Below are 15,409 nucleotides of genomic sequence, written 5' to 3'. Positions count from 1 at the left end.
TTCCCATTATTCCAACGTAAACATAAGGGAGCAACTAAAATGAGACGGTAAAACTGCACCAGAAAAAGGCAAACAGACTCCCTGCTTTGGCCAACAAAAGTTGCTTGTTTTTCTTCTTCATGAAGGAGCTTCCCAGCATCACCTCGAAATGTCCCACTCAGGTGAGGATTCCCAGTTTCCACAGCGCTGGCATCCAGTTCGCGCTTGAGATTAAGGTCTCAGGCATCGCTCAGGTTTCATCAATCATCCACGTCACAGCTGATCCCTAAAGTTACTATGTCGTTATCTTATCCAACCGCTCAAAGTGTAATTTCATTGCAGTGTTTTATGTGATTTATGGAATCTGCTTTGCAGCAAGAAGACTTGCATTATTTCATCAGTATACCCCTGTGAGACGATACCAGTTGGCGCTCTTGAGTCTCAGTCAACACGATAGTTACAGGAGTTAATGCTCTCATTTGCTGAATCCAGGTCTTTTCCCGAAGCAAGCATCTTGCATTTGAATGCATATTAAGCACTGCTGGCGTCAGCAGATGTGTGTTGTGCTGCACAATGTAGGGTCCATAAATTAACTGAATCCATATCCACCCCAAATAAGACCCCCCTCCCCCCCCCCCACCCCCCGCCCCCCTCCACACACACACACACACACACACACACATTTTCATCATGTGCTAAGTATGCATCTAGATAATAAGAGCACAGATTTGACGTTAATTATCTTTATGGTGTTTGTTTTAACAGGCGTGTGGCCCAACTACCGGTCACCGTTGCCGTTCTCTGATTGGTCAAAGAGGATAAACATAGGAATCATGTGCTCACTGAGCTTTTACATTAATTACAACCACATGTGTTGCTGATGATGTCAGAGGAGCCGACCTCCTGTAGGTACTGATCCTTTGTGTCATCGTCTCTCGGCTTTAGCTCAGTTAGCAAATGCTTAAAAGTGATTCACTCGGTGTAGCTTTAGCCTTTGCCAGATAGCGAAACACAAAACCCCACCGACAGATAATGTACTCTTTCTATATTGCAGCATTGAGCTATCTGCATAGGATTAGCAAATGAATGCTTGCTGGTAAATGCAAATATTGCAAGCCTATATTTAAATTCTACATAAATGATCAAATAAAGTAAATTCACATGTTTTCAATGGCTGACCACTTTCTTATAAGGCACCCTTATAAACGTAACTAGTGACTTACTAAACTCCTAACTAGTGACCATTAATTAATTAATTAATTGTTAATAAATGATGTAGTCTTGATGTTGAAAACCTGCTATTAGTGTCTTATTAACATGAATATCCACATAAGTAAATATATTAGAAAGTGAGAAAACCCATTATTAATTAATGGATAAGCTACATTTAATTTAATTTTATTGCATTATTACAACAACAACAAAAAAGAGACAAATGCCAGCCATTAGGATTTCAGCCGTCCAAAAGTGACCCATAACGCCGTTAAATGATTGATTGACCTTTCAGTATTGTCTGAGGACTGAGCGGCTTGTTGTTGTTGTGCGGGTGATACACGTGGCACGACAGTGTGGAATGAGGAGACACGACGCTCCAAGTTTGAAGTTCGTTGAAGCAAAAAAAATAACCGTGAAGAATGTTTCACACTTTGTCCTCACTTCTATCAATCTGAGTGAAATGTTGTCCCAACGGTCAGAAAGCCACATGAGATTAAAAAAGGGGAGTGGGGGTTGACACGTGAACGTTCATCACCGTGTGGCTGCACATCGTCACCCAGGACGATAGCACCCCGACCCCGGCAGCGAGAAGAATGACCGATGTGTTCTTAGAAAAAGGAGTCTGTAATTGAGATTATTCAAAAAGCTGTCGCTCTGTCTGCGTTGTAGACCTGCCCTCGCCCAACCTTTTTGTAAGCAGCTTTTAAAACTGCAGAGAGAGAAATTAAAGTAACTCCCAAATGAAAGGAGACTAAGCCATATGTTTTATTAATGTGGGTGAAGGTATTAATATTCACAGAAATGTAATTATGGGATGGGCGGGCACCGGTCAGATGAGGCGTTCGGTTGAACTTCTCATGAAGTAGTTTGGCTTCTAATTATGAAAAGGAAGGCTTTCCCCCAGGAGCTGCGTGTGATATCTGGGAGGTGTAGGGTCCAACAACATCACGTTATAATTATACTGAGGGCAATTAAAGTTTGTCTCTGAATGCCCTTCTCCCTACACCTAGGGGTGTTGAATGTTTAACGGCTATCGTTCATGTCAATGGAAAGTTACACCATACTGTATAGGAAGCATGTCCTTATTTAAAGCTTAGTCTGACAAATACAATGTATTTAAAAAGTCTTACATTTAATTAAAAAAAAGTCTACTGTCAGTAACCTCAGTTTAAAAACATGTTTTGTGTATTAACTAAACGTGGGATTGTGGAGAAAGCAGATTATGTTCACACGAGTTTCCCTTTCATTACTGTGAACTGAATCATCATCCCATTATCGACATGTGTCAATTAAGCACAAACTAAATTGATGAAGGAATCCACCTTTTGTCTGCTTGAGTCCCGGTTGTGTTAATTAACGAGTGTGATATAGAGCTGTGAAGTACTAAATCAAATACTTTCACTGTCCTCCTGTGAGTGTACAATGGTTGTGAGGTATTGAGACGAGACAACAAGAGTGTGAAATGTAACCCTGATATCAACGGAGATATCACATCTTGTGACTGGAGGAAAGTTTATCGCTTAATAGAAATCTTATATTCTTTCCCCCCTCCATTCCTGCTCTGTGTGACGTGTCCTGAGATAACTTTGGTTGTGATATGACACTCTAAATAAAACTGAATCCCTGGACGCCACGTCAAATGTAATGTTCAGATAATTGTCAGAATCCATCATACGTATTTCCCTCCATTTTTCATTAATAGTTTATATTCTCACAAATATGTATTTGAATAATCTATTGGCTAAAATGAAAAGGTGACTCCAATGTATTACACTTCCATGTTTTCCACTTTGAAAGTCGAGGGGGTGAAGTGATAGGAAGCGTAAAGTCCAGCTGCACACGACAAAGTGAAGAGACCAATCCTAGTAATCCAAAATAGCGTTTCTGTAGATCAAGTGGCTAATAAACCCCCGTATCAGATCCCTGAGATCACAAAGAGTGATGGAGAGCTACTAGTTCTCCGACGTGTTACTTGTAATGTCTTGTGCTGGGGCTACGGTGGAGCAGTGTATCGTTTGGTATTACAAATAGAGACAGGTGGATGTATGTTGGGAGACGCGGCACCATACTCCCAGACTCCCAGTCAAGTAAATATAGCTGTGAATGCACAGCTCAGGAATGTGACCAGGATAGCACAGACAGTAGAGGCTGCAGTCCAACTAGGCGGCTGGAGGACTTCTCTTCACAGGATCAGTCGTTTTTATAGTATCGCTTCACCTCATCAGCCTTCTCTACTTCACTGTTATCCAGATTTCCTAAAGCCACCAGTGGCTCAATCCCAAACTTCTCTTAAGGTTTGAGATTCTCTGACGATATCAGCTCCCCGCTTAAACTGTAGACTAAAGATTTCATTTTAAGCCAGTACCTACGTGCTTAACTTTGTGATATTATGTACCAAGCGATGAAATCTAGCAACCCAATAGAGCGCCTCGCAATCCTTCGAGAGCCCCTTGAAGAGTTTTGACGGAGGCGCGGTGCAGAAGTGGTGGAGAAGAACTCGTCTACCTTCTTGCATTCCAATGACCTCATTCAGATTCATACATTTTGATTCAACGATGTGTTGGCGGGACACTGGGGAGAATAAGTCGTCGCTCCATTGTGCCTCGTCTTATATAACGTGGCGCCGATGCTCGGAATAAATAACAGGGAGCAGCTGTGAAAGGTTTCCTTGCCACAGTCAGACGGTATTGGTATTTAAATGGCATTTACTGACAATAAGAATATATTGCCAGTCTTACAATTTAAATAGCAATAAAGCTAAGTTCAAGAGAAAATCCAGAAAGTAATACCAAAGAATAATATTGAAGAGAAGTGTGAGTGTAATTAGAGTTGGAGGAGAGATAAGGGGGCATTTCTTTTACCAGCTTATACCCTGCTATAAAGACCAGTGTGGAAATACAGCGCAAGGCAGATACACTGCACTGAATTATATTGTACTACAGATGCATATTCTCTCACAGTTTAATATGTAAAATGGGAATTTCCTCAGTTTTCTTTGCAATAAACAGATAGTTAAAATTCAAGTTCTTCTCCCATATGATTCTATACCGTGTTATTTGTAATTTTCCTGTTTTATCCTCCATTATGTCACTCTTTTATACGTCCCTTCTTTACTCACTGCCGTCAACAATAAGAGACTATATGGAACGGTGACATCCTTTTCTGTAGAAATCTCTTGACTAGCCGAGGCATGCATCATGTGCTCAGCCGTGTATGTGTTGCCTCCGGGGTTTGTTCGTTAAGTTCACGCTTTCAAGATTTTCCAATTCGGCACTCAAACCCACGTTTCTCTCTGACGCAGCTCAGACAAGATCTGCTTCTTTGTGTGAAGGAACACAAAGCCACATGTTGGGGAAAGGAAACAACCGTGAAATTACAGAAATGAAACGGTCACAGTCGGAATAGTCTCCGCGTTTAAGCTAAAAAGGAAAATACGACAGATAGTATTTGTACATTTTATTCATGAATGAAAAAGACCTTTTTTGTATATTTTTTCTTCAGGGTTTGTTTCCCCAGTGTTGTGCATTTTCACAGTTTTATATTTGCCAGAACTGACCCATTTTCAAGTATTGGTGTAAAAGTCAAAGCTGAACAAAAGTACACAAACTGCTTTCACTATTTCAGTGCTGTATTTCCAGAAAACAAAACCAAACAGCTGTGCTACATTTAGGGTTGTGTTTAAACCATGGGACTATGTTGATTTCATTAAAAGGACGACAGCAAGATGGACTAAACCTTTCTGTTCGGGGTAGAACCAAAAGTCAAAGGCAGAAAACGAAGGCAGGTGGTCCTGATCGTGTATTTAGGATGTTTTGTTGGTTTAGATAAAGGGATGCAAATCCCCTGATTTAATCATGGGAGTTAAATAAAAAAACAGCAATCTGAAGCAAAGATAGCAGCCCTCAGAAGAACTGTGATGGTGTGGGTTTAGGAGAGGAGGCTTTCATCCACTTGTCTCAGCTCTACAAGCCGAAAACGCTACAACAGAGAATCTTCTTCATGGCTACATTTTGCATTTGCGACGATTCTCTGGAAATATACATTTGCTAAATGTTTCATGGTCAAAAAACAAGTGAAACAGGCCTCTTCTTAAGTGCCAAGACGTTTTGAGAGTTCACTGGTTAATAACAATATCCTAATGCATTGTTTTGGCTTTGTCCAATTTTGGCACCTTTTGCCCTCCATAAAAAAAAACTTAAAAAAAAAAAACAATGTGCGATTTTGTTTTTCTGTGGCTTAGTTAAGGAAACACGTAAAGCATTTATGAAATTCTTCTGTTTTCTTTAACACGTGTTAAACAGACTCAGTCACACACACAGAGAAGACAATTAGTGGCCTTATCCCACAATAAAACATGAAAATGCTGCTGATAGTTGACAGGCACCCACGCAGTGACCTCAATCTCTTTCACATTAAAGCCTACTCGCTCTAGTTTAACAACACGACGGATACATGTATCGCTTCCTGTGTTTGTGCATATGGCTTGTGTTCAGACAGTCAATGTGCAGGGCTGATAAATGAGTCCTCACTGTCAATGCACTGCTGTAACAATCAGATACCACACCAGGCCTGCTCCTTTCCCTTCAGGGTGTGTGTGTGTGTGTGTGTGTGTGTGTGTGTGTGTGTGAGGGCAAGCTCTGTCCCTGTTTTTTATGACAAGGACGTAACCTTTCCTGCACTGTGTTTGTGTGAGAGAGAAAGAATCATGACTCAACAACAGCAGAAGCACATCAGTGAAACTCCTCATCCTGCCTAATCCCTCGATTGGGATTAAACACACACGCTCATATGAAAACACACACAGACACACATACGTGTTGTGAGTGTGGGACACGCTACATTACATGCAGTCCAGCTCATGTGTCCATCGTCTCCATTACGAGGCAGATACAAACACTACTTCAGGTGAGAGGTCACCGAGGTTATTACATCAGCCGCAGCTCCTCTGCTGCCTTCAAAACAAACCACAAATTGAAATAACTTGTGGTTGACATCCAAGTTGGACTTGGTAAATGTCACTGCTATTTTTGGACTGGCCATAATGTCCAAATGGATTCAATTTGTTGTCACCCTCGTATTCATTCTCTCAGCGCCGCTCTTCCGCCTGCAGAACATTTTCGGACCTCGGTGGCTGGCCCTCACGCGGACACTTTGACCCCGACCTTTGCCACCTGACCTCACACTTACACCTTACCCATGACTCTAGCTGGCCCTCGCTTTGCACCGCACCAACTCAGCACAGTTCAGTCCATCTAGGGCATCTAAGTATGTCACAGCAGATCTAATTATGACAGCAGTTCCCCTTTTAGTTAGCCTTTTACTCCTCTTCTCCCGTCACCACGGCGCCCTGCGACCCAGCCCCGAGCCGAGGCTATCACGGCTGCACCAAGGTGAGCGGGAGTGTCTGCGAAATTAAGTTATGTGAACAAAGCAGTCCAGCTGGTGGCATCAAATGGACATCATGAATTGATGTTTGAGCTCTGGTTCAGCTAAATATTAGCCTGCTAGGGCCCATGTAGTCTACATGGTGCTCTGCAGCGGCTAAAGCTAATCCTCCATACAGTGTTGTCATTCCACCATTAACTTAAATGGAAAACGATTTCACCGCGAGTCAGGTGAGACGATTAATATCAATCATATCTCAATAATAAAACACTCTGTATAGTAAATATGAAGCTACAGCAAGGACAGGGTTAGCTTAGCCTAGCATAAAGACTAGAAAGAGCCTGTGAAAGGTCACAGCTCGTCATTGTCACACTTTGGTGTTTTACAGATAAAACAAGCAAGATATAATGTGTTCTTTAGTGTGCTTTAGAGGTGCTGGCAGGTGTATTTTGTTTTCTTCAGACAGAACCAGGCTAGCTAATTCCCCCTTTTCCAGTTTCGCTAAGCTTAGCTAAGCTAAGCTAACTGCCGGGTATAGCTTCATATTTACCTTTGCAGACATGAGCGCAGAATGTCAACCAAATCAAATTAATACTGAGATAAATCTCCCCAAAATAATTCTGTTTTGTAGCCCAACAGTTAAATATGTGGCCTAAACCAAGTTTGATGGGTGAATGCTTTGTTTTGACCAGCTAACACACTGAGACAGCAGCAGCTTACTGATCATTGTGACATACATGAGCAGGTCGGACTCGCATGCAAAGTATTCCTTTGGTCGGAGGCAAAACACAGGAGCTTGGTGAGCTCAAAAAATGGAAAAACTGGCCATAGACAGAACAATCTTAGAGCTCATTAGCAGATTTTAGAATTGTGTGTGTGCAGCCTTTCTCTCTGCTTTTAAGAGTTTGCAGCTGGAGCCCTTCTCGAAAGATGAACGGCCATCACCTCGTGCTATTTAGCTGACCACAGCTGTTTGTGTACGCGTGTTTGCGGCCTGCATTTGCGAGCAGCGAACATAAAAGGGAGACAAACCCTGCGTTTCTGCGGCGAGAGCTACAGCTGGCAGGGCAGAGAAGTGGGTCATCTATATGCCAACCGAGCAGTCAGGATCAAACTTGCATGCCTCCTGCTCTCGACAACAGATAAAAAGGGAGAGAAAGAAGCGGGGAAGGCAGGGGGGAGGAGTGGAGGGAGTGGGGGCACTGGTGTAGATGAATATTACAGATGACTGAGGATGAGGAACAAAACCGCCGTTAACACGAGAGACGTGTTTCGATTTGAAGATGATAGAAAGAAAAAGGGGTGTTATTGAAGCAATGTGGATAAATAAAATAATTGACAGCACAGCACAGCTTTCCCTCTTGCCTGTGGCTGCTTATCAATCAAAGTATTGATTGTTCAATGTGAGCAATGCAAATACTTAGTTATTCACTGTGGCAATAAATAGGAGGCCAGACAGGATGGATGAAACAGGAGAAGGGCAGGAAGCGGAGAAAAAGGGGGCCCTGAGATGGATTGATACAGAGGAAGGAAAACTGGTATTCTGACGTCGAATGCAGAGACCGCCTATAAACAGAATAAAGTCAATGAAATGAGGTTAGCTGAGGAGTGCTACGGAGCTTTTTGCTCAGGTTATTGCACGTTATTGTGTTGAGTGCTATTGACAACGGTCGGCTTTACTGGTGTTCTCTGTGTCGGCACAGGGCGTTTCACTGTTGCATAATGCACTTGGAACACAACTAGTTAGCCCGGTTGTGTAACTGTAGCTACGCACAATGCTGGTTGTACTCGTGAGACAATACATTTGTCAGGTAAATGCGATAAAAAGCCTTCGGACCCGGGTCTTCTTCTATGGTATTATGTCCTCAACCCCCGCACACGTCAGCACCAACCAGTCTGAAAGCGACGGGGTGAATGAGCAAAATACTGCATTGCACTTTGTTTAAGGCGAAAACGTTTGCAGTGGAAAGCGATGTAAACTTAAGGCAGCATGGATTGAATGTCTTGCATGTTTTTTTTTTTTTTTTTAAAGTATTAAAACCTAATATGTCAACCAATGCAACAACAAATAAAAGTTAAATGCACTCTCTCCCTGCCCATAAATAAAAACACAACTGGTATTCATACACGAGGTTTGTGCATGTCCATGTACGTCACATGGTCATGCAAATACTTAAATCCACCCGCACTCACAAACTCCACAACACTTGGCCCAAACGGCCGAAATATAAAACTGAAATACAAAAAAAAAAAAAAAAATACAACAAATAAACAAAGAAATTCTCTTGCTTCTCATTTTTGCAATGATTTCTTTTAGCACAGTGCGACCCGACCCAGTTTGAAGGTAGAATGGTTGCAGTTTGTTCACTCCAGTTTCACAAGTGTGTTCAAGCCCTCCACCTCAGAGCAACAGCTGGTCTTTTTCCTCAGAGCTGGTTTCGTTTGCCTGTTTTTCTCTGTCAGTCTTTTTTTTTTTAAACATAAAAGAGAAGAATATAGAGGCAAAAAAAGAGGCAAAGGGGTTAAAGCAGTGAGAGCTGGTGACGAGCAGGAACAACAGAACGAGAACAAATAAGAGATGATACTGTTAAGGTATCCAAGGCCAGTCTGGTCAGTGAAACAGGTCAGTATTTGGGCGGGATGACCACCACGGGGTCACCATTCTTTGGCCGCCACATCAGCACCTGGGCGTCATTGGCGTTGGGCTTGACCATGGCGTTAGAGGGGATGTGTTCATTCTTGCCCAGGATCTGGGGCTGTTCCTGGGCCACGGGCTCGTTCAGAACAGCCCTCTGACCCAGGGGCTTCTCCGGGTCCACTTGGATGTGGAGCCGCATCCTCCAGTGGATTGTCTGGAGCACAAGTGTCTCCGAGGTGACCTGGTTAATGGCCACCAGCCAGGTCGTAAAGCTCTGGTCGCGGCGGATGCTACTAAGTTGAGGCACGTTGCTGTCGCTGACGGGCACACCCCAGGTCACGCTGGGGTAGAAATTGTCATTCATGCTAATAGTGAACTTGCTGTCCTTCTTGGTGGGGCCCGCCACGGTGCAGGTCTCCGTGGTGTTGCCGTACCACGGGTAGTTCACCCCGTCCGAGTCGCTGATTGCCTGGATTTTGCCGTCACGCAGTTCGGGGAGCTCCCAACTCGACCTGGAAGTTGAAAGTCACAGATGAAGATTTACCCACAAATGGTACTCGTAGACATGACATTCATTACACATTTGGTAATTTGATCAAACTTTGGTCATCGTTTCTACCAAATTAAGCCCGCTTTTATTTAAACCACTTCCTTTGCATAGTTAGTTTGGAGCACATGTTTTTCCATTTGCCTTTGTTGTTTCTTCTGGATATGTTCTTGACCCGTCTGACTTCTCTTTAGAGATGTTATCACTTCTATTATATAAGACTACAATAATAGGACCCAAGATGAATCTAGAATTATCCTTTAAGTTCATCCCCGGCAACTAAACCCAACCAAAGGATTCCTTTTGTAAATAGCCTCGTCTACTCCTTTTTGTATAACAGCTGATAATTTGCAGTGTGACAAGTCTCCCCCTTAATATCACACCCAACAACACATGACGGATGCAAGGAGTTGACTCAAAGCCTCATAGCTGGATCTTTCCGCCAATTTTCAAACACAATACGACAATAAAATATTGTCGCCCGTGGCGGGCGACACAGAACGGCTCGAGTGACATGGCACCTCTGGTCTGTCCACCTATGGATTGTCTGCCCCGCAGCGGGAGCAAGATTACCTTTCATTCCCTGAAGCCGAGGATCAGCGGGACAGAGGAGATAACAGTCTGATCACCAGCCACATGACTTACTGCCTGCTTGGCCTGGCCTCGCATTTTGATTTGTCTATTCACCCGGGAGGGGGGGGGGAGATTAGCGTGTCATGCATGATAATAGCTGGCCCTTGTGTGTGTGTGTGTGTGTGTGTGTGTGTGTGTGCGCGCATGCCCATTTCTGTTCTGGAAAAACACAATTCACTCAGCTGATGCCTCCAAAACAATTTGCAGCAATTTCTCCATTTTGGCAGACACTATTTGAACCGTGAGCACTAGAGCAGAGCGGACTGCACGCAGGTACAACGTGGCGTCGTCTACCCGCCGTAGGGACATTCACCACAAGCGAGGGGGGGGGGAGCGTTGCATAGAAGTGGCTCACTTCCTGTTTGTGTCTTCACTGCCCGCTTTGTCACAGTCAAATGGTCTGACATAAGTGGCGTGTCTGTGACAGAACGGCAGGGATGTTACAAACTGCATGCACTTTAGCACAGTGATTCCCTACCCGGGCGCTTGGAGCTCGGGGGGGGGGGGGACTACTACTGCTGCCAGGTTGGTACTGAGAGTGTGTGCAAACAAGTTAGCAAGTGAACAGAGACCTCAAAACAGTTAGCTCAAAGTAATGGATACATGGCTGAAAAGGCAAGGGTCAAATGGTTAGCTACACTTATTGGACAAGTGATTTAGCTGAAAAAATGGACTTAAATGCTTGATTTGTCGAGCTTCAGCCATTGCAAACTTGACACTAGGAACAAAAGATTTGTAACAATATGGTTAATATTGGGAAACGGCATCCAGTGCGAAACCAGTTCAAATGAGCACACAATTTGAAATGTAGAAACGGCCCTATTGAGTAATCATGAATCTGCTGAGCAACATGGAAACCCAGCTCACTTCCTGTTTCTGCAACTTGCTGCTGCCACGTTGTTTTTGGTGTTGCTGTGAGCAAACGGCTGTAGAGTATCCGAACTGTGTCGGTAGTAAGAACAGATGACGAGGATTGGATCAACTTTGGAGAAGTGAAAGAAACGGTGTGCCAATGCAATTAACTAATCAATTACAGCGTGCTTAAGCCTCACCAGCTGTACGTGCCGGGTGCAGATTATACGCCACGCCTTTGCCAAGAATATTGGGAGTAAAGTCTGCGTGCTGTATTAAAGAACACGACCAGGGGTTGACCTTCATCTGAAGAAACATTACGGCCAATGCAGACTGTGTCAATCTGTTACAACAGTTGTCTTTCTTCTTTTTATAGTTTCCCTTCAGCCACAGTTCCTGTTTTTAGCACCTTTAGTGTAATCACACGTCGGTATGTGTGCCTGCCTGTTGATAAACACACACCCACCCTTCAACCCTGCAAAGCTGTAGCACAGTGAAGCCAGTCACACATGGGCACAACAAACAGGGAGGACGAGTGGATGATGGATGATGAATGTGTCCAGAATCCATTTACCATCCAATTACCGTCCTCGGCTGTTCTGTCCAATTACAGCACACTTTAGCTTTATTGCCATCAAGCTACTTAGTATGAGAGTCTCAGCAGTGAGAGCAAACTCACTTCTTGCATTCTCACATCAATAATTATTTTGGAGAATGTTGTCTCTTATTTTTGTTGGGCACTTGAGCCACAGATGTTTTCCCTCCTTTAGAGCTACGTTCTTAAGCACACGCCATATGTGAAGGTGCTGATGACCGTTGCTCTTTAATAGCTGAAAAATGCTGCTAAGTAACATTTAACCTAAATGAATTTAAGTCCCTTTCAATGCAGAGTTCACACTATTCAGGATCCTGTTTGTTGGTAGTTGAGGTTACACCCTCAAAAGATGAGAGAACTACCGTGCTGTAACAACTCGAGACAGTAACGATCCTTTGGGCTTCAAAGTGGGGAGATATTCTACTTTTTGTGTTTCAAAACTGGGTGCTTTTTGAATGTGTCTATGTTCCTTTCAGATGAGCAAGGAACTAGACAAAAGAGCGACTTCAGCTCGATAAAAGAGTAACTATTGAAACTTGGATGAAAAGGCTATTACTGTAAACACAAAATGCAATCTACAAAAGGCGTTGATCACACTGGACTTTTTTAGAAAGTAATTGGGGCCTTTCTCTCACACACACCCACACACACACACACACACACACACACACACACACACACACACACACACACACAGTAGTACCATGCTGGGTTCAGGGTGTTGGGGAGGGGACTTTGTCTCTAATCTTAGACGTGCAGCTGCAATGTCTAGATAAAGCATGTTCATGTCAGCTTGTGGTTGCCCACTACAGGATATAAAAACACTACTTTTCTAACCTTTGGGTACCAATAGCCCCCCATAAAAACACACTGAGAGAAAAAAAGAGAAAGAAAGAATGAGAAAAAGGCCTGTTAATAATCACTCTGTGTTATGAGCATACTTTTCAGCTGAATTTGCTCGTGTTTGTAACTGCCGGAGCCGAATAAAGCCGTATTGACAAGTGGATGCATCCGAAAGGTCACAGCAATCATTTTTCCATCACAGTGTCCTGCTCTCATGTTGGTCAGGCTTTGAAGTAGCCTGCATGCATTGTCCGCCTACAGATAGTTGAATTTATTGTACTTTTCCATAAATGTTTCCCTCATCAAATATACTTTGTTTGCATGGCGCAGACTGATGTTGGCGTTCAATTGGGCAACACAAAGTTTATTTAAAGGATATGATGTAAAATATGGCAGAAATGTTGCAGCAAATGAGCCAACCGAGCTGTGAAGGCTTCATTCATCAGTTTTGGGGGTTTGATATTCCAAACATAAACCATAGTGTCCTCATCAAGGACGATCAGAGCAAGAACAGGTACTCACATCCCTTTGTTTCCATACGTATTGTAGAACTCCATGTGGTTACAGGCTTGAATCCAGCCGATGGTCCATGTCTCTTTACAGGCTACTGGCGGCACCAGCACCCGGGCATAAGCTCGGAAGTGTGGTGTCCGATAACGCAGGACTACGCTGGAGGACTCGTCGATGCTGGTGGGGCTGGGGTCGATGGAAGTGTTCACCTCCAGGACGATGATACTGTCTCGGAAACTCTTAGGCTTACACCTGATACTCTGGATACAGCCCATTGCATTAAATAGCAACACAATCCACAACAACGTCCAGAGGTCTGGAGAAGAAGAAAGATGCATGGAAACAGCAAGAAAAAAAAATCACCACAGGTGGATCCACATAATGCCCCCCCCCCCCCCCCCCCCCCCTAAAAAAATAAAAAAGCTTACCAGATTAAAAAGTGTTTATTTATAGCAAACAGTCTCGTTGAGAGAAAAAAAAACATGCATCTTTGATGCAAAATCATTTTCAGAAAATAGGAAGAAGTCGGGCTTAGAAGACCTTCATATATGCAGAGCGCATGCTTTCCGGTGCCTGAACGCAACTTCATCAAACAAGTGCAGGTGCAACAACTTTCCTTTATCCGTGCACTGGTGTTGCCATGCTTCAAGTTAATAGGCATTGCCTCCCAAATGAGCTTTCATCACAAAAGGACTCGGCCTATTGGCAACATGCATCCATTGGAAACGGTGCGCGTAAAAGGTTCGAGTTAATTATGAGCTAAATAATTAACAAAAAGGACTAATGTTACATATTGGCGTCATATTATCTGTAGCGTGTGTCTAAGTCATTGGCAGTTGGCGACTATTCAAAAGCCAGTGCTCTCTGTCCAGATGATGACATGAATCGTAATCAGAAATGACAGTTATTACGACTAATGGCAGCTCACATTATGTGGAGGAGCCTTATGTCCATTTAATCCGCAATAGCCTCAAATCCTCACTATAGAAAAAAAAGTGTAATTTAACGATTTAAGCGCGTTATTCCGAACGTTTTTTTTAATACATGTGCGGATTACCGGCTCGTGCAGTGCACTTGCGTGAATTGCGGTCTTATATTGAGGTGACAAAAACAACATGCAAAAAAAAGAAGTCTACCTATAAAACAATTCCCTGGGAAGTCCCCAGTGTCTTCGGCGGGGTGAGATCCTGGAGGAATCCAGCGTGAGCCGCGGCGCACACACACAGTTCTTCGGTCCGAGAGGTAATTCCGTTATCTCCTCCACGCTCGCTGCCCGTTATTTCTCCCCTGCAGCTGCAAATGATTTCACCGTCCCACGGAGAGAGGTGGCATTTCCACGAGCGTTGAAATCTAGCCGAGTTGGAGACGGAGCACCGCAGCGCCCAAAGGACACCGCCGGGTCAACTTTAGCACCCATTTCACCGGATCCATTCTTAAAAAAATAAAATATTTTAAAAAAACAGCCTATAATGCCTCGGAAGAGGAGAAATGTCAGCTGTCACATAGTTCGACCGGGTCGACAGTTGCGGTCCTGTCTGTGATGGGATGCGGCTCAGCCTAAATTCCTGCACAAGCTGTCAGTTCTCCGTGCTCGTCCCATCGCCGCCGCGGCAGGTTCACCCCCGCTACGCATTGGTCTATTTCAGCTGCCTGGGAAGCGGCTTTATAAGTATCTTTGAGGCGACACTTCCGCTCCGAGCTGAGGGCATGCTGGGAAACGTAGGCGCGGCGGATTTCAGTAAGAAAGAAAGAGAGAAAGAAAGAGAGAAAGAAAGAGAGAAAGAAAGAGAGAAAGAAAGAGAGAGAGAGAGAGAGAGAGAGAGAGAGAGAGAGAGAGAGAGAATATTTGAACACTTGTTGATGTTGAAGAGGATTCAAATGACATAATAATAATAATAATAATAATAATAATATTAATAATAATAATAGCCTAATAATAATAACAATAATAATGATAATAGGCTAATGTTAATAATAAGAGAGATACATAAATGGAAGACAAACAGATTCACAATAACAATACCTTGTGATCATTTATATTCATTTTAATAACCCATTTAGTAACTTAGACATACTAACGTTCATGCCAATTAATTTAATTTGATTTGTCTTTCAGCTTTCAGGGGAAGGTTGGATATTGTTGTAAGTAATAAATGATCAATATAGTCTGACTGATATGTTTTTATTATGTGGTGTGACTTTTTTCTTTGCA

At 43.3% G+C, this 15,409-nt stretch overlaps 1 protein-coding gene across 3 annotated transcripts; it reads right to left on the bottom strand.

Moving 5' to 3' along the window:
* Positions 1-4,635: 4,635 nt before the first annotated feature.
* fam78ab (family with sequence similarity 78 member Ab) lies at positions 4,636-14,844 on the bottom strand. 3 transcript variants are annotated; one of them, XM_084034650.1, is made up of 3 exons: positions 13,626-14,844; positions 13,210-13,513; positions 4,636-9,729 (listed from the first exon to the last, which is right to left on the bottom strand). In XM_084034650.1, exons 2-3 carry the CDS (start codon positions 13,470-13,472, stop codon positions 9,204-9,206), a joined length of 789 nt encoding a protein of 262 aa, XP_083890776.1. In that variant the 5' UTR covers positions 13,473-13,513; positions 13,626-14,844; the 3' UTR covers positions 4,636-9,203. The 3 variants fall into 3 exon arrangements, with proteins under 3 accessions (XP_083890776.1, XP_083890775.1, XP_083890774.1); XM_084034649.1 differs by having other exon boundaries at positions 14,334-14,844; XM_084034648.1 differs by lacking the exon at positions 13,626-14,844 and having other exon boundaries at positions 13,210-13,576.
* Positions 14,845-15,409: the final 565 nt, after the last annotated feature.

Source organism: Eutrigla gurnardus (assembly GCF_963514095.1).
Source record: "Eutrigla gurnardus genome assembly, chromosome: 19".
NCBI classification, from domain to species: Eukaryota; Metazoa; Chordata; class Actinopteri; order Perciformes; family Triglidae; genus Eutrigla; species Eutrigla gurnardus.
This window is presented reverse-complemented; position numbering and strand designations above follow the sequence as displayed.